Source organism: Typopeltis vanoorti, chromosome 3 (genome assembly GCF_054136105.1).
Source record: "Typopeltis vanoorti isolate ZY-2024b chromosome 3, IOZ_Tvanoo_1.0, whole genome shotgun sequence".
Classification (NCBI taxonomy): domain Eukaryota; kingdom Metazoa; phylum Arthropoda; class Arachnida; order Uropygi; family Thelyphonidae; genus Typopeltis; species Typopeltis vanoorti.
This window is the reverse complement of record NC_143551.1, coordinates 61366871-61386846: the sequence shown is the minus strand read 5'-3', so window position 1 is coordinate 61386846 and position 19976 is coordinate 61366871. Positions and strand designations below refer to the sequence as shown.

Sequence of the window (19976 nt, the reverse complement as noted above, 5' to 3'; positions counted from 1 at the left end):
GATGCCAACAAAGAATAGAGATATTAAAGCTATTATAAGAGCTTGATATGAATATGGCATTCAGAGTAGGTGAGTGCTGAAGGAATGTGCAAGACAGTAATGTGCTTGACCTGATTTTAGTTGAGTATCAGCACATACATTATTCCTGATATTGGAAGGAGAGTAAAAAAAAATTCCATTATACAAGGGTGGTGCTAGGACTGATGCATCTGTAGATGAGTCAGTATTGCTAGTGTGACGATCAGGGTATTGGAAAGACAGGTTAGGAGTTACATCCAATGGAAGTACACAGCAGTAGGATCCTCTATAGAGAGACTTCATGGTTTTGTTAAAGGTAGGGCTTCCTTTAGCGATTTGCTCATATTTTGTAATAGCATGTCAGCAGAATTGGACATGGGGGGAACAGATGTAATATGGATTCTGGATTTTGCCAAGTCATTTGACAGGATTGAATATTGAAACTAGGATTCAGATTCTCTTGGAGATGGGGAGTGCATGAGAAGTAATTACTGTATCACCAGCAATATCAATTTTATAAATTGATATTGCTGGTGATACAGACAGTGAAATTATTCTGAAATGTGTCTAATAAGGCTTCTATAATTTTAGCCTTATATTAGAATAAGTGAATGAAGAATTAATATAATTTAGTTTATTAAAATCAAGTGTCAGATAAGGATTTCATGGATTAAATAGTTGATATGCATAAAGAAATTTCTAATGCTTTGCAGTTACAATGTTAATAAAAATCTGTAGATCTAACCTCATAGCCTTTATACCTTTCATGACAAGGGATATTTTAATAATTAATGCTGTAAGAGAAAAATGTGAGTAAATTAAAAAACCACAAAATTTAACGTTGAATAAATGATTTTTTTTTCATATAGATATCGTTACCCATAGTTGAAAAAATTTCCCTACATGATGAACTTAGCATACTGTATTGGTTCAGAAAGGGGACTTAGTTTGTATGGAGATGCTTTATGTACAGTGAAATCAAAGCACATTACAGCAAGTGGTTATATCTTATTAGTCTGTTCGATCTTTTAGTAAGAGTAATTAATTAGTTCTAATTAGTTCTTCCTAATTAATTAAAAAGTAAGAGATTTGTTAGCTTTTTGATAGCTTGTAAATAGAAGTTGATTTTAAACATACTAGTGTCCCAATAAGTAGTCTGTCAACATAAATTTGAATCGTTATTGCAAACCACAAAATTTTAGCTCATATAGCTGATGACGTATAGAGTAAATGAACAGTTTACAAATGTACAAATCTAGTATACTGTCATGATGCAAAATGGTTTCATCATTCATCACTTGGTTGATGGTGCTGGTGGGCTTAACTGCCTTATGCTGTCGTGAAGTATTAATGTTTTTCTCAACTCTTAATATCAGGTTTGACAAGAGTTGACCAAGATAAAGTGGAAGCCTTAATTATGCTGTGTCCAGAATGTTGATTTCATTAAGCTACTCATAAATTAATATTAAGAAAATGGAGTTGGTTGTATTTTAAACTGGAGATTTGTATTACAAACTCTTAACATTAAAATTAAATGTCAGTTTGGTTATTTTTATCATGCTGACATTTTATTGTGTTTAATTTCAATTTCAGGAGTGGGTTAGAACAAGAAGATATGCAAATTCTATATCGATATCTTACACTAACTGTAATTCCTGCCTTTCAAGAATCAGAACTTAGAGGTGGTGTTTTTTCTCCTTCCAGATGCATTGCAATGCACTTTGGCAGGTATGATCAAATCAAATGATTTTCACATTTTATCATTTAATAAAGTAATAATTGTTAAGAATGATTTGCACCAACTTTAATTTTAAAAACTATTGGATACTTAAAGATATGGCTGTTTTCAGAAAAATCTCCTCTATATCTTAAAAGTTTTGGTCAGCCTTTTCAGTTCACTTGATAAGGCAATGCATGACAACAATGATTGCTGTTTTGAATCCACCATGAAACAAAAGTTGTAAAATCAGTTCTGGAAAATCTGTCAAAGTCGATTCCTGTCCATGATGTGAGGAACCTTTATCTGGTCTTTTTCGACTAAAGGTGAGTTATCCAGTCTCATACAGAGGTAGAGGGTTTTTTCTCCCTGAAACTCTGATTTTTCGTCCCTCAAAACAGACAAACCAGCTAGTAGAACACACAATTTATAGACAAATACCAGGAGGCATAGGGTTAACCACCTTATCCTTGTATTATGGTTGAGAAGTCCGAGGATGCTTGGAAGGCTGTGGATGCTTAGTTGCTTATTAAAGCAACTAATGGATGGATGGATGGATTTTGCTTGTATATTTTTATTTGGAGCTTTTTTAATGTTATGCTTTTTTACCAAATCTTTAGCTGTTGAAGTGTAATTTGTCCTGAAAATCCTGAAAATGCTCCAGTGCCATTATACCGTCCTTGTAATGGTTCTCAGTAAGATCTGCAAAATACCCCCCCCCCCCTCTACAGCTGCAATCACCTCTTGATTCAAAGAAAAACGCGGACCAGCGAGGAAGAATTTTAGTTTTGGGAAGAGATAGAAGTCAGAGGGAGCCAAATCTGAGGAATAGGGTGACGGTTCCAACAATTTATAGTGCAGATCCCTTAATTTTCCCTTTGTGTGTAGGTGCATTGTCATGATGAAAGATGATTTTTTTTTCTTCTGCAAACCAGGTCTAGTCTAGTTAAAAGATCAGGGTAATATTCCCTGGTTATTGTTTTACAGTTTTCAAGATAATTAATAAACGAAATGCCTTTTGCATCCCAAGATATTGATGGAACCTACTTTGTCTTCTTTGGCTGAAAAACTGGCTTCTGTCCAGTGTTTTAATTGCTGTTTGGATTCTGGTGTGTAACGGTGAATCCAAGTCTCATCCATAGTAATAAATCAACACACAAAATCAGTTTTATTATTATTAAAATGCTCCCAGCACTAGTCAGAGATTTTCATGTGAGTGCATTTTTGTGCGAATGCGGCACCCATCTTGCACAAGCTTTTTCATTTGCAATTCCTTATGCAAAATATATCCTACACGTTCTTTTGAAATGCATAGTCTCAACAATTTCATGCACTTGGACTCACCGGTCATCCAATACTATATTGTGCACTTGATCAATGATTTCTGGTGTTGTTACACTTTTTGGACATCCTTCACGTGCATCATTTTCTAGGCTTGTACGGCCACATTTAAACTCGGCAGCCCATTTCTTAATTGTCGAAAATGAAGGAGATATAGTCAGGAAGACATATCCATACTTGGAGTAGAAAAAGCCATCAAAGGCTTGAAATGTGGAAAGGCAGCAGGAGTAGATGATATTCGACCAGAAATGCTGAAATATGGTGGTATAAAATTCTTGCAGTGGCTGCACTGCATAGTTCAGAAAGCCTGGACAGAGGAATGAATTCCCGATGATTGGAGTAGAACTCTAATAGTACCCATATATAAAAAGGGAAATAAAACTGAATGTGAGAATTACAGAGGTATTTCCCTGCTGAGTGTTTCTATGCAAGTGTACTTGAGAAACGGTTGAGAAGAATTGTGGAAGAAAAGCTTCTGACCCAGATTTCAGATCCATAAAAACTTGTGGATCTGAGAGCTGGGTCAGAAGTAAAACACTTGACCAAAGACTAGAGACCACAGATATGAGAGTCCTGAGAAAGATTAGAGGCCTGAATAGATGGCATCAATAGCAATATCATATTAAAAATGAGGATATTAGGAAAGAACTTGATATTGTCAGCATCCAGGAATGTTAGCAGAGCAATTATTAGGTGGTATGGTCACTTAAACAGAATTGGTGAGGAAAGATTAGCAAAACAAGTGTTCTCTGCCAGGTTGGCAGGAAAATGACCCAGAGGAAGACAGATATAGGTGGATTGATATGGTACAAAGTGCCTTAGACGATAGAAATATAAGTACTCTGTTTTGTACTCTGCTTTGCATCTTTCCAAGAATAGTCGATTCATGCTGAAGGGGAGAAAGAAATGAAGGATGTCTGAATTGGTCGCCAACACGCGAAATTACGTGCTTTATAGGTAAAATTTTCCAACTGTTATACAAGCAACATAGTTAACTACAATAATCATAAAAGAGAAGTTAATTTTCCGACCGGCAATAATAAACAACTCATACCACAATACGGACTGATTACCCTATTATCGGAATGGGTTCTCCTTTTTCTGAGATGCGCAGGAGTGTCGAGGGACCTCTAATTGGTGGGCAAACTATACATATGCCTTAAAACTTCTAAACTACAGAAACCTCCACTTACATTCTTAATGTTATCATCTGGTCAATACAAGATCTATTTGACCAGAAACCAGCCTTTTCTTTCAGTTTCCTCAACTTTCTTATCCCATTATTTGTTCATATCCCACATTACTATCTCCTACTTTTGCATTCATGTCCCCTATTATTAAAAGCATAGCTTTACTCTTTTACTTCATCCACTTCTTTTTGCATTATATCATAGAAGTCTTCTTTCTCTTCTGTTTTTTGCATTGTTTGTTTGTCCATGTATGATTATTATAGTCATATTTCTGTATTTAGTTTTAAATCTAGCTTTGATTATTTTTTATAGACTGTCAGTATGGGCAAATGTTAACAGGTGTCAGTTTAATGTTGAGTAATGTAAAGTTATGCATTTTGGGATAAATAGATTACCAGCTCTGTATCACAGTGATGACACTATACTCTAGGAAATAGAGTATAGTGTCATCACTGTGAAGTGTGAAGTATAGTGAAGCTAGAGATTTAGGGGTGGTGGTAGACAGAGTTAAAGTTTAGAGGACGCATTGCTAAGGTTGCTAAGGAAGTTCATAACATTACTCGGCTGTTGAAGAACACATTAACAATAGAGATAAGGAAGTTGTCATTCCTCTTTATAAGGCCTTGATATGTCCACATCTGAAGTACTGTGCTCAAGTCTGGTCCCCTAGGTTTCTTGGGGATGAGGAAACGGTGGAGAGGATTCAGAGGTGAGTGACCAAGATGGTGAGTAGCCTGTGGAATGTTCCCTATGAGGATAAATTGAAGATGTGTGGATTGCAGAGGTTTGTTGACAGGAGAAAAAGAGGGGATATGATAGAAACATTTAAGTTGCTTAAAGGCTTTTATAGGATAGATGCAGGGGAAATGTTTCAGTACTTGACTAGAGGGACCAGAACAAGGGGTCATTCCTGGAAGTTGAATAAAGGTGTAGTCATTAGGGGGTGTAAGGACTAGATTTTTTGCTTGGAGAGTGTTGAATGAGTGGAATGGGTTGCCACATTCAGTTGTGAGTGCTTTGTCTGTTGATGGATTCAAGGAGAGTATGATAGATTGGGTCTCTCACGATGAGTCTTCGGACTCCATGGAGGTGTCCATATAATAATAATCCTAGATGTCTGGAGTAATTACTTTGAAAGACTTATAGGAACAAAGCAGTGACAGGACCATACTAGAATATTTTCAAGAGGAATGCAAAATGGAGTACATATCAATACTTGAGGTAGAAAAACCATCAAAAACTTGAATGAGGAAAAGCAACTGGAGTAGATAATAGATACTTGACCAGAAATGCTTAATTATGAAAGTATAAAAGTGTTAATGTGTTCAAGGAGAGGTATGATAGATTGTGTCTCCCACGATGAGTCTTCGGACTCCATGCAGGTGCCCGTATAATAATATAATGTCATGAGTGAGTCAGTGATATAGATGGGCATGTGCACTAGTTGTCAAACTGGTGTATGGTTTGTATTTACTTAACATGAAATTTAACGTTTAAAATCTGAACATTGAAATTATTTTTTAATTAGTCTTAACTTGAAATACATGAATTTTAAGATTCTCACTGAAATTTGTATGCTGTATATTTAAAAAAAAAAAAAAAATTAAAACTGATTCCAATTCTGATCATTGAGACCTTTTTTTTTTTTTTTTTGTTCAAATAATAAAGTTTATGAACTATAATAAGTGTAATTTGAATGAATTTAATAAAGCAAAAGTATGAAAATTGTTGAGGGAAAAATTCAACTTGTTAATATTAGCTTTTTAAACTTCTTTTCCAGATTTATGATGGGGCCAAAAAATTTAAGTGATGAACCTGTTCCAAATTCATTGCCAAAAGTTTATCTTAATTCTGGTGAAGAGGAATATTACTTACTAGCATATAGAGCATTAAGTGCAACAGTTTGCCTTTTAGTTGACAGTGAGTTTTATTTTATGCTGTACTCTGTCAAGTGGTATACTGGATATTATGATAGTCTAACACACTGTTTCCTGTGTAGTGTCCTATCAGTTTCCTCAGATTGGTTGGTTCAATATTTGTCAGAACTGATTTGATCAGCTCTCACCTTCAAAAGCATTCCACACTGCTTCAACCAATTTTGATCTTTCTCCAGTTTTCCATCCATTTTTGCTTTCAAACACTTGTATTGTTAATTTCCTTATTTTCTGGAAACCACAGCATGTAAATTTTCCACATGGTTACTAGTTGCTAACTAGTCATACAATCCAACTATTGTAAAACTTATGCTACTATATTTCAGGTCTGATATCATCTACTCCATCTTTCCTCATTTTGAGTTTCTAATGGCTTTTTTTTTTTTTAACCTAATTATTGAAATATATTCGAAGAGTATGTGCTGATTTAGCAGAGTATACAAGATGAAAGTGATGAGTTTGTTCCAGATTCATTGCCAAAAGTTTATCTTAATAAGCTCTGGCTGAATTCACTATTCTTTTCACTTTTTGTTACTCAGATTTCTGTTTTGAAGCTTTCACTTTTTACTCAATAGTATTCATATGTTTGAGTTGAAAGTTCATATGAGCGTGACTTTTGAAGAAAATTCTTTTCACACTCATTTTGTCTTACTCAAATCCAGAATTATTTGTACAATATTTCAAATCACTTGTATCTATCTTGTACCATTCTAAACAACCCATTATCAGTAATATAATTGTTAATCTTTCTTATTCCATGCATTTTTTTCCATGTAAAATTATTCTCCCTGTCCTGAGCAGAAATCTGACACATACTTATTATTGTTGTCAGCTTTGGTTTTTCACCTTATTTGTCCAAGCATCTGTAGCTCAGCTAATAATAATACCTTTTGGATGTAAAGAATTGGGTTTGAATCCCTTTCAAGATGTGAAGAACTAATATAAGCACTTTCCAAATAAAAAGTAAGTTAACTGGTCTCATTATGTAGGCACAGTGTCTTTCCTCCCTGAAAGTGGGTTTTCACCCTAAAAATAGACAAACTGAAAGCACAACACACCATTTACTGAAATAATACATTGACCTCACAGCCATAGTTACTTTGGCTGTAACCATCTGACTTTTATTTGTACAAAATATTTCTGCCTGTTTTGTATTTGCTTCTTACCTTGCTGTTCAGGTCTATAAAGAGCCAGCTTTTTCTTTGTGAGTTATCTTCTAACCTGTGTGGACTGTAGGCACAAATAAGTCTTATTATAGTTTCCTTTCGAAATTGTCCACGTCACTATACTTGAAATATACTTGCATTCTAGAAGTTTATTTTCATGTTTTGAAAATAAATACATACACGATTATCTATAGCAAGTATCTACTGCAGTGAATTCACTTGCTATAACAGATGACTGAAAAGTTTGTATAGTGTCAGTGTTATGCATAAGGAAACGGTCTTTAACAGTCTTTTCTTTGGCCCTTACGAGTTTGCTGTACTGAATTTCACTATACACATTAGGATTTATTTCATATCTAGTTCCAGTAACATCAATTATGTCAATGTGGTACATTTCTAATTCTTCTGCTAGTGCCATTTCCTCCATTGTAGTATCTTTCTTCACTTCTCTTGGAGTTGACTGTTTCAGTAACTAACTTCCCACGTGATACATTAGCCAGCGTAATCTGATTGCATTGTACTGTTCTAATGTATGTGTAGTTCCAGTCAGAGTAGGATGTAGTTTGATTTGGTGAGTTCCAAATTGTTACCCATCCTCTTTCTGTTTTTCATGAAAAAAGAAAAAGAAACTGTTTATTTACTGGAATTAGCTTTCCATCTCTTTATGAGACCAGCTAATGCAACTTTAGTTGGCATTATAAGTTTTTCCTCATAATTTTAAAAGGGATTAGAATTTAAGTAATTTCCCACCTGATGGGGTGTGGTTGGAAATTACCGCATTACAAATAAAGATTTGTAATGCAGTAATCTCAAAAGAAGATCATCGAATCCAGAGAAATTTCACTAGAATTTAACAACAGCCTTAGTTTCAATCTCTCTGACGCACACATTGCCACTGTTCAGTATTGGTGCACTCGTGGCAGCTCATGCACGTAGTCAACTTTAGTTGGAACTCAAGCTCGCATTCCTATTTGTAAAATGTACTATTGTCTTTTATACTAGATCTGTTGATGTAATTTTATCATGTCTCTGTCATTTTTTTTATAATTCTTTGCCTGTGATACCTGAAGAAGTTGAATCATTCAACAAAACTAGTTGTATCTTAATATTAAAGTTTTTTTTTTTTTTATTCTCGGTATATAGTCATTCAAACTAATTTTTTATATACATACATATATATCTGTATTTTTTCTTGGATTATCTTGCTTGTATTAAAGTTTCTAGAATGTTTATTAAAAGTAGTAACAGATAATCAGATATCAGTCTTTACTTGCTTTTATATGCCTTTGTTTTTGAAACATTAGTATTTTACATTTTTAGGAAAGCATATGAAGGAAAATTATTCTGTAGGATAGTAATAGTGAGTGAATGGATGAAGAGTAAGAAAAATATTTGTGAGCTTGGAGTTGTTCCAGTGAAAATTACTGATAGTTGTGCAGAATAGCAACGTTGTTTGTAGAAAATGTATGTTGTTGAAACTAGTTTTCTACATTATCAGATGTTATTTTTCTATTTCTGAAGCACTTCTTACTGTATTAATTCATCTACATCCTGGTCCTCCTCTGGATCTTTTCCAGATGTAAAGAACATGGTAAAGCACACTAGTTGCTGATCTTTCCTTTTCCTTTCTGTCTAAAGTGACCATAAAATCTGAGGTTAGTTCTACTAACACATTTCTGCATGCTAACAATGGCAAGTTCCTTCCTGATATCCTCATTTTTAATATGATACTGCCATTGATGCCATCTGTATACTCCACTAATCTTTCCCAGAACTCTATCAGAGGTCTCCAGTCTTTGATCAAGTGTTTTATTTCTAACCCAGCTCTCAGATCCAAAAATTAAAATTGGTTTGAATACCATCTTATATTTCGTGTTTTGACTAATTTCTTTCTTATTCCATATAAATTTATTCACTTGACTTCCTACCATACCAGCTTTACTAATTCTGTTGTCTGTTTCCATATTTAATTTACCATCTTCACTAAAAATCGTGCTGCCTAAATAGTTGAAATGTTTTACTTGTTCTATAGGCTCACTATGCAGGATGCAGTTGATGTTTTCAAATGGTTCTGCCTATTTTCACTGTCTTTATCTTTTTTTTTTTTTTTTTGCTGATTTTCATAATAAATTTATTAGAACTGGGTGCTTAAGGGTCAAAGCTGTATAACTGAGAGGAGACCTCCACATTGCGTTTAAAGGAATGCGGAGAACCGACCAGGGTTTCTGACCTAATGTCCAATCCTCACCTTCTCGTGGTGCACCCTGTTGGGTATCTACTTGGATACTGAACGAACGAGGATGGGCTGGCAATTTGGGATTTAGCCGACCAAATTGTATTCTTATTGGTTAAACCAAAATAAAAAATGTTGGTACAACATGACAAAATTTCATGCCGGCTGGGGCGTCGGCACGTTAAACAAGGCCCCCGTTGTTTTCGCCGGGGAACCAGGGTGAACAGCGAAAAGTCAGCTACTTGAACAAATCTGAAAACAAACTCCAACTCAACATCACCAGAGTTAAAGATCGGTACTATCAACGTAAGAAGCCTGAATGGCAAAGAAATGGAGCTAGCTGAGGAATTAGATAAGTACCAGGTCGACATAATAGGGGTGACTGAAACAAAAAAGACCAAAACGGGCGAGATCTTTCTGAGCAATAAATACAAAATGTTATATTCAGGCAATGACAATCAAGGAAAAGAAGGAGTAGCCATAGTATTCAACACAAAATACGAGGCTAATCTTCTTGAATGGCAGTCAGTCTCAAGTAAAGTGATGTGGGCAAATATGAGAATGGGGAACTGGACAATGAGACTTATTTGTGCCTATGATCCCACAGAAGGTTCTACTAAGGTAGAAGAGGAATTTTTTGAGGCTTTAGAAAAAGCAACTGACATAATGAAAAAGGAAAAGTTGGTCCTTGTTGGAGATCTAAATAGCAGAGTAGGAAATGATTGTGAGACATACAAAAATATTTTGGGAAAATTTGGAGAAAAGAGCAAAGCTAATAATAATGGCAAATATCTGTTAGATTTCTGCTCAGGACATGGACTGGTTATTACTAACACCATGTTCCAACATAAAAATGTGCACATTCACATGGAGAGAAGAGGCTAGGAATAAGAAAAGTCTCATTGACTATGTTATTGTTGATAGTGATGTTTTCTCCCTGGTGCAGGACACCAGAGTGTACAGAGGATTTGAAATTGGAAGTGATCACTATTTAGTCTTGAGCAGGATAAAATTGAATTTCATATTGAAAAGAATAACATGTAAGAAAGTTTTAAAGCGAATAAAAGTTGAGCAGCTCTCAGATATGAACTGTAGACTAAAATACACAAAGATTATTGAAGAAAAAATGAAAGAGTTTGAGAACAGCAACCAAACATTGGAGATGCAGTGGCAAACTCTGAAGAAAACATTGATTGATTCTGCCAGAGAGGCATGTGGTGAGGTTGTCTGCAAGGATAAAAAAATGAGAAATCCCTGGTGGACACAGGAAGTTAAAGAGGCAGTGAAGGAAAAGAAGAAAGCATATCAAAAGTTCCTGTCAAATAAGTCACCTTGTGCTCTTAGAGAATATAGAGACAAATGCAAGAATGCTAAACACTGTGTAAAAGTAGCTAAACGAAAGTCACGGGAGGACTTTGGCAAGAATATAGAAGATAAATATCAAGAAGGTGGAAAATATTCTGGAGGTTGTTGAAGAAGCTTAGGAATGGAGGAAAGAGTGCTGTAAAAGGAGTTAGAGATGATAAAGGTGACATGAAAACAGGAGAAAAAGATATCCTTGAAGTATGGAGTAATTACTTTGAAAAACTGCTAAATGAAACAAGCAGTGATGATAGCACAGTGGTAAAAAACACTGACCAGGCATGCAGTCAGGAATACATATCCATACTTGAAGTAGAAAAAGCCATCAAAGGCTTGAAATGTGGAAAGGCACCTGGAGTAGATGATATTCGACCAGAAATGCTCAAGTATGGTGGTATTAGAGTCTTATAGTGGCTGCACTGCATAGTCCAGAAAGCCTGGACAGAGGGACGAATTCCCAATGATTGGAGTAGAGCTCTCATAGTACCCATATATAAAAAGGGAAATAAAACTGAATGTGAGAATTACAGAGGTATTTCCCTGCTGAGTGTTCCTGGCAAGATCTATGCAAGTATACTTGAGAAACGGTTGAGAAGAATTGTGGAAGAAAAGCTTGGTGAAGAACAAGCTGGATTCAGGCCAAACAGAGGTTGTCAGGATCGAATTTTCACTTTACGACAAATAGTCGAGAAAGCATGGGAATATAACAAAGATGTGTATTTAAGTTTTGTTGATTTGGAAAAGGCATATGACCAGGTGCCAAGAGAGAAGCTATTCAATACGCTGCAGTTATATGGTGTCAATGGGGCATTATATCGAGCTATACTTAGTCTTTATTTGAGTTGTAAGTCAGCAGTTAGAATTGAAGGAGGTACAGGAAGATGGTTTAATGTTAAATCTGGTGTGAGACAAAGATGTACATTATCTCCTCTGTTATTCATTATCTATATGGATCACATTATGAAGGGAAGTGGTATTAGGCATGATATCAAAATTGGAGATGTTAATGTCAGCTCTTTGCTTTATGCGGATGATGTTATACTTCTAAATAAATCTGCTACAAGTCTGCAAGATTCTCTGACTAAATTGAATAGCTGTTGTAATAGATATGGTGTGAAGGTTAGTAATAAAAAGACAAAGACAATGAAAATAGGCAGAATCATTGAAAATGCCAACTGTGTTGTGAATGGAGAACACCTGTGGAACAAGTAAAACATTTCAGCTACTTAGGCACGATTTTTACTGAAGATGGTAAATGAAATATAGAAATAGACAATAGAATCAGCAAAGCTGGTATGGTGGGAAGTCAATTGAATAAATTCATATGGAATAAGAGAGAAATTATTCGGAACACTAAATTAGCTGTATACAAGACAGTGTTCAAACCAGTTTTAACCTATGGATCTGAGAGCTGGGTCAGAAGTAAAACACTTGACCAAAGACTAGAGACCGCAGATATGAGAGTCCTGCGAAAGATTATAGGCGTGAACAGATGGCATCAATGGCAATATCATATTAAAAACGAGGATATTAGGAAAGAACTTGACATTGTCAGCATCCAGGAATGCGTTAGCAGAGCTAATCTCAGGTGGTATGGTCACTTAAACATAATGGTTCTCTGCCAGGTTGGCAGCAAAACGACCCAGAGGAAGACCAAGATATAGGTGGATTGATACGGTACAAAGTGCCTTAGATGATAGAAATATAAGATCTGATAATGTTGGAGTCTTGACAAGTAACAGACTGATTTGGTGGAAAATTGTAGATAGCAAGTTAGTAATGATGTAGTTTTTTTTTCATGTAGTACTATCATATCCTGTACACCCCTTGAGGGTACATGGCAGGAATTTGACGATGATTTATTAGAACAGTTATTCAATTTAGGAATCTTGCGGACTTGTACTGGATTTATTTAGAAAGAAGAATTATCATCATCTGCATAACGTAAAGAGCCAAGATTAACATCAATTATCAGATTTAATATCAATTTTCTTCATAATGTGGTCCATATAGACATGGAGATAATGTGCACCCTTGTCATACGCCTGATTTTGCCTTAAACTGTCTTCCTGTATCTCGTTCAAGTCTAACTGCTGACTTACAGCTGAAATAGAGACTTTGCATTGCTCAATATAATGTCCCATTTACACCATATAACTGTAGTGTTTTTGAAGAACTTTAGTCTTGGCAACTTGTCATATGCCTTTTACTGATCTACAAAACTTAATTACAAATCGTTGTTATATTCCCACCATCTCTTAACTGTTTGTCTTAAAGTAAAAATCTGATCCTGACAACCTGTATTTGGTCTGAATACAGCATGTTCTTCACCAGGTTTCCCTTCCACAATTATTGAAAGTTTATTTTTCACTTGGTTAGAGTATAATAAATTTAGTTTAATCCTTTATCCAAGTGTGAGCAAACAAAGTTTGTGCCTGAAAGTATCTTCAGGACTGGGGTAAGGTGGTACAACACCAGGGCACTCCTTGCAAAGGTGGAGCAAGCTACCAACACTCTTATCTCAGTATCTTTCATAATGCAAAACACATCTCCTTGCGGATATGTCTAATGTTATGCATTAAGGGAAGGGCCACAACCCAGACTAGTTTTGACCTTCATTGAGGTCTCTTCAGTGGGAGCCAGGCCCAAGTGGAGATACCAGGCAGAAGCATTAGCAGGTCATCTCTACCTATAGGAGTTGCCAAATGGTGTGCCACCCTTTTTTAATAAATTACTCTGGATTTAGAGAAAGATGTTGAAAGTTTATTTTTCACTTGTTTAGAGTATAATAAATTTAGTTTAATCCTTTATCCAAGTGTGAGCAAACAAAGTTTGGCAACTCCTATAGGTAGAGATGACCTGCTAATGCTTCTGCCTGGTATCTCCACTTGGGCCTGGCTCCCACTGAAGAGACCTCAATAAAGGTCGAAACTAGTCTGGGTTGTGGCCCTTCCCTTAATGCATAACATTAGACATATCCGCAAGGAGATGTGTTTTGCATTATGGGAGATACTGAGATAGGAGTGTTGGTAGCTTGCTCCACCTTTGCAAAGAGTGCCCTGGTGTTGTACCACCTTACCCCAGTCTTGAAGATACTTTCAGGCGCAAACTTTGTTTGCTCACACTTGGATAAAGGATTAAACTAAATTTATTATTCCACAATTATTCTTAGCTGTTTCTCAAGTATACTTGCATAAATTTTACCAGAATACTTAGCAGGGAAATACCTCTGTAATTCTCACATTCAGTTTTATTTCCCTTTTTATAGATTGATACTATGAGAGATCTACTCCATTCATCTGGAATTTAACTTTCTGAACAGGTCTTTTGAATTATGCAATGCACCTAATGTAAAACATGTATACCTCTATATTTGAGTATTTGTGGTCAGATTTCATCCACTCCAGCTGCTTTCCACCTTTCTAGTTTTTGATGACTTTTTCTACTTCATGTATTGATATGTATTCCTGACTGCATTTCTGTTGGGAGTTTTCTACTACCGTGCTGACTCTGCTTGTTTCATTTAGCAATATTTCACCGTAATTACTGCAGATATGTAGAATATCTTTTTCTTCAGTTTTCATGTCATCTTTATCATGTCGGATTCACTTTACAATACTCTTTAATTTATTTCAATATCCTCCAGAATATTTTGCCACTCTCCTGATATTTATTTTCTTTGTTCTTACCAGTCTTCTGATGACTTTTGTTTAGATAGTTTTTACACAGTTCTTTGCTTTCTTACATTTTTCTCTGTATTCTCTAATAGTACAAAGCTGACTTACTTGCCAGAAACTTTTGATATGCTTTCTTTTTTTCCCTGACTGCCTCTTTTACTTCCTTAGTCTGCCATAGAGTTAGGATTTTTCTATCTTCATAAACAACCTCACCACATTCTTCTCTGGCTGAATCAATCACTGTTTCCTCAGAGTTTGCCATTGAATATCCAAGGTCTGGTTCTTAGTTTCAAAGTCATTTTTTCTTGAATGATGTTTGTGTATTGAGTCTACAGTTCACATCTGAAAGCTGCTCAACTTTGATTCATTTTAAAACTTTCTTGCACACACTTCTTTTCAATATGAAATTCAATTTTATCCTGTTAAAAACTAAATAGTGAACACTTCCTATTTCAAATCCTCTATACTCTTGTTTTGAACCAGCAGGAAAAACATTGCTGTCAACTATAACAGTTAATGAGATTGCTTAATACTTGCATCTTCTCTTCATGTGTATTAGTGCACATTTTTATGTTGGAACATGGTATTGTTCATAACTAATGCATAATATCCTGAACAGAAATCCAGCAGGCACTTACCATTATTATTAGCTATGTGCTTTTTTTCCAAATTTTCCAAAAAATTTCTATATGTCTAGTAATTGTTTTCTACTCTGCTATTTGGATCTCTAACAAGGACCAACTTTTCCTTTTGCATTGTGTCAGCTGCCTTCTCTAATGCCTCGAAAAATTCTTCCTTTTTCTTTTTGCTTAGTAGAACCTTTGGTGCGACCATAGCTGCAAATAAGTCTTTGTCCACTTCCCCCATGATATTGCCTTCCATTCAAGAAGATTATCCTCATATTTAGTGTTGAATATTATAGCTGCTTCTTCCTTTTCTTGTTATTGCCTAAATGTAACATTTTGTATATGTTGTTGTTTAGAAAGATCTCACCTGTCATGCCTATTATTGTCAATTCAATCATGGAATTCAATCATTCAGTCATGCCTATTATGTCAATTTGGTACTTATCCAATTCTTCTGCTAGTTCCATTTCTTTTGTGTTGATGCTTATGTTGATTAGTACTAATCTTGAACTCTGCAGATGTTGAGTTAGGATGAATTCTAAGATTTGTTCCAGTAGTTGACTTTGCACTGTTCATCCTAGTTCCCTGATGAAAACAACGTGGACTTTGTTTAACTGGGTGATTCCCCAACCGGTATGAAATTGTGTCATTTTGCATTGTGGTTTATGCCAGTAAGAATACAATTTAGTAGGCCAAATCTCCAAATTGCTATCTCATCCTCGATTGTTCAGTATCCAGGTAGATACTTGATGTGATGCACTGTGAGATGGCGAGGGTTGGGCATTAGGTCAGAAGCCCCAGTTAGTTCTCTGCATTCCTTAAAAGGTTATGTGGAGGTCTTCTCCCAGTTATACAGTTTTGACCTTTAAGCACTCCACCATTATGATATCAGAAATAAACTGGATGTTGAACACTATTAGTGTTCAAGAATGTGTAACCAGGGATAATTTCAAGTGGTATGGTCACTTAAATTCCACAATGGGAAATGGGAGGTTAGAACTGATGTTTTGAAAGGGGGGGGGGAAATGGCATGAAAACCAAGCTCTAGATTGATGTGGTTGTGGGTGCCTTAGAAAACAAATGTTAAGTGCTGATCATACAGACACTTCACAAATAATAAATTAGTTTGGAAGAAAATTATTACTAGTTTCAAGCTGATCAACCTCATGTTGGACTACCATAGTATCCTGTACTTCTTGTTGATTATGTTCTAGAGATGATGTGAAATATCAACTCTTTTATTTTACAAAATTAGTTTTAAAAAAATTATAGTGATTATTGAAGTTAAATTACAGAAATAGATTTATAGGAAAGACTAAATCTGATGTTGCATAGATGCAGGATTTAGAAGGCGAATATGAAGTTTTGTAGCTTCTGCATGTCAGGGGATCAGAATTTTTTTTCACTTACTGCTTTGTGTTTGTTTAATAAAACTTATCAAGTTTTATTGAGCTTAAAATTTATGATCTCAGTGTGTGTGTGTGTGTGTGCGCGTGTGTGTGCATTTTTTTCCTCTCACCATTGAAGATTGTAATCTGTAGTACATCAGTACTGTGGAGGCTAAAGAATATTTTATTTTATTATTATTATTTTATTTCTTGTATGCATTTTTAAAATTTATTTTTACACAGGTCCAGAAACTGCTCTAGAGACCAAAGGTGGAGCTTTTTTCATGTCACTTCAATAAGTGGAGCAGTGTGAGGCCTAAAGACATTCAGAAATATCCATGCCAGTGGCAGGATTCATGCCTGCATTTTTTTTTTTTTAAGTGGGAGAGAAGATGACAAGGAAGCTTTTCAAAAATTGTGGCAGAACTTCTTATATGAACCAGAGGTAGAGAAAAGATTGCAGAGCCTGTGATCAAGATTTTTTCTTCTTCCAGGCAGGAATAAACTTTGCGGAAACAATTTATAAATGAATGTTTAATTAGGAGATGACAGTTTTTTGGTTCCTCGATGCTTTGAATTAACAGTGATTCATTGTATTACAATGCAAGTAGAATTGCTGATATTTGAAAGCCTGTTGAATGTTGACTAGATAAAATGAGTGAGATTGTTTTTTTTTCTGGCTCACATTACACAGGCTCATAAAGATAGAAGCATAAAGAAAGATCAAAGTAGAAACTTGTTCATCCAGAAATTTTAATTGAAAAATCTTACATCACATTTGTTAAAATAATAATCATGGAGGGAGGTGGATGGGTCTGTTTTTATTTTTTTTTGAAGTGGAAGGGGACCACAAGTCTCAAAAGTGATGCATTTTTAATGATGATTTCTAATTAACTTTTGTCCGTAAAGTATGAATTAATTTAAAAGAAGAAAAAAAAAACTAAGATGGATGCTGCTAGGCTATAAAGATAGAAGTATAGAGACAAATAAAATTAGAAACTTAAGAAATTTATTTATTCTTATGGCAAAAGCAGCTACAGGTCAATATCCAGACCAGAAAACCAATCCAGGGTCTCATCGGTCATCTCGTGGACGTCCTGGAGGCCACCACCATGAAATTGGTGCCTTGGGCAATCATTCACAATATGAGTGAACGTCTAGGCCACAGGGAATCAGTTACAATAAGGGTGGTCTGACAGTCTCCGTTTATGCAGTAGGTAGCCACATCTGCCCTGGTTAGTTCTGATCATGTTGATAGATGACCAAATCTTCTTAGGAAGGGCAAAACTAGGCTGCAGAGCACAGGGATCTTCAAACAGGAAACCATTTGTTGGGAGTTTGTTGGACTAGTGTTCTCTCCACAAGGCAGCTGAAGAGAGTTCGTCCACTTAAGAAATAATAAAACAGTATGGAAGAAAATTTATGCTAGGAAACTTAAGTGTGTTGACTAGCACATTATTGTTATTCTGGGAAGTACATTTCAGGAATCATTATTAAAATTCTTTGCTGTATATTCAAAACTGAAAGATTCCATCCTGTTGATGAGGATTTTTGAAAATTAAATTATGCTGTCTTTTTATAGGTACATATCAGCTGTCATTAAATTTCTTCAAAATTCTTGACACATTCCTTGGTCCACAGCTTTCTTCTTTGGCTTCTGAGGTTGGAGACCAATATTCCAAAACTGTAAACAGGTATAAGATATTTTACATTTGCTTCACTATAAAATAGTAGTTTTATTTTTGTTGCTATCATTTATAGTTCACTCACTATAGTAGACTCATAGTTTGGAATAGTTTGTTAGTGGATAATTTGCTATATTGAATTTTATTTAATCTTAGTATTTTTGCCTGCATTGTTTCATTTGGAACTCTTCATTAGTTTGTTATAGTGAGTGAATTTGTTATACTGTTGTTTGCTATCTGAAAGTTGACATTATTTATATTGTAAAACTGACTTTGAACTGAGTTGTGTTAATCTAAATTAATGGATTCAGATTTATATTTTGTCTAGCAAAGGGTAGTTCAGCTAATCAGTGATCTCCATCACAGACTTACTTCAATTGCTATCTCACATGCAGTCTGTTTTGGCCTTATGTTTTTTCAGCAGGTACTTTCATACGTATGTTACACAAAATGAATATCCATTATTCCTGCACTTTTCCTCTAAACCTGTTACAAAATGAGCAGGCACTTGGCTCACACATCCTTTTATAGTTCATCTGGAAAAAAAAAAAAAAAAAAAAAAAGGAAAAAGGAAAAAAAAAGACTAAAATGCTTCACTTTCATTCCAGGTGGAACAAGCTTTCTTAAAAATGTGGCTCTCCAAAACTGCAACATCCACATGTTCTAACATTTGCCTATCCATAGTATTGTTCTGCTATATGTTATACATCTTTTTTATGTATGTATTAACAAAAAAAAAAAAAAAAAAAAAAAAAAAAAGATAATCATTTAGTTAAGTCCACCATTAGACTGGAGAAAACTTATCTATCACTAAGTGTCAGCAGAAATTCTTCCATCTGATTGTGATTGTACACTAAACTCTCACTTGTGAACTTGAAGGGTTGGTTGGCTATTTTGTATTTACAGCTGAAACAACTAAGACTGTGAGGCTAGTGTATTTTGTTGTAAATTGTGTGTTCTAACTAGTTTGCTTGTTTTATGGAATGAAAAACAGAGTTTCTGGGAGGAAAAATCCATCTCCATATGAGACTAGCTAATTCATCTTGTCAAAAATCCCTTATTAAAGATTTTTCACATCCTAGACAGGATTTGAACCCAGGTTGTTCCAACCGCATTGTTGGAACAACTTGAAGGAACCACAAAAGTAGTGTATGTAGCTTGGTATAATGAATTTCTTTTAGCATAGCATGCACTTGTAGATCTTTGGTGAGGACATTTCAGTAATTTGTTACATTGAGTGAATGAATTTGTCATAGTAATGATTGTTTTATAGGTACATATCAGCTGTCATTAAATTTCTTGATTGTTATAGTGAGAATCAACTGCATAATATCATTGCTCTTGTTATTGGAGGCTTAAAGTGACAACACATCATGTTTGGACTCGGAAGCAAAGTCTTGGTTTACTTTTTCACCCATTTCTTTCAGCATTTAGTATTGATTAGAGTTGTGTAATACTCCATTATTAAACCACTTCAGCTAATGCAAGACTTAACTGAAGAATTAGCTGAAGTGCTTAAGGGTCAAAGCTGGATAACTGGGAGAATGGTTCTCTGCATTTAAGCATTGTAGAGAACCAGTCCTGGCTTCAGACCTAATGTTCAGTCCTCACCTTTTTGATGCACCATATTAGTAGGTAT

General features: G+C 35.2%; 1 protein-coding gene across 1 annotated transcript in view; it reads left to right on the top strand.

The window, feature by feature from the left end:
• Positions 1-19976, top strand: part of Ccz1 (vacuolar fusion protein CCZ1) — a 173409-nt gene that overhangs the window by 114112 nt on the left and 39321 nt on the right. The window contains exons 8-10 of the mRNA XM_090415643.1: positions 1612-1746; positions 6047-6186; positions 18235-18346. Of these exons, the coding sequence (XP_090271769.1) occupies positions 1612-1746; positions 6047-6186; positions 18235-18346 (387 nt within the window). The remainder of the gene's footprint in view (positions 1-1611; positions 1747-6046; positions 6187-18234; positions 18347-19976) is intronic.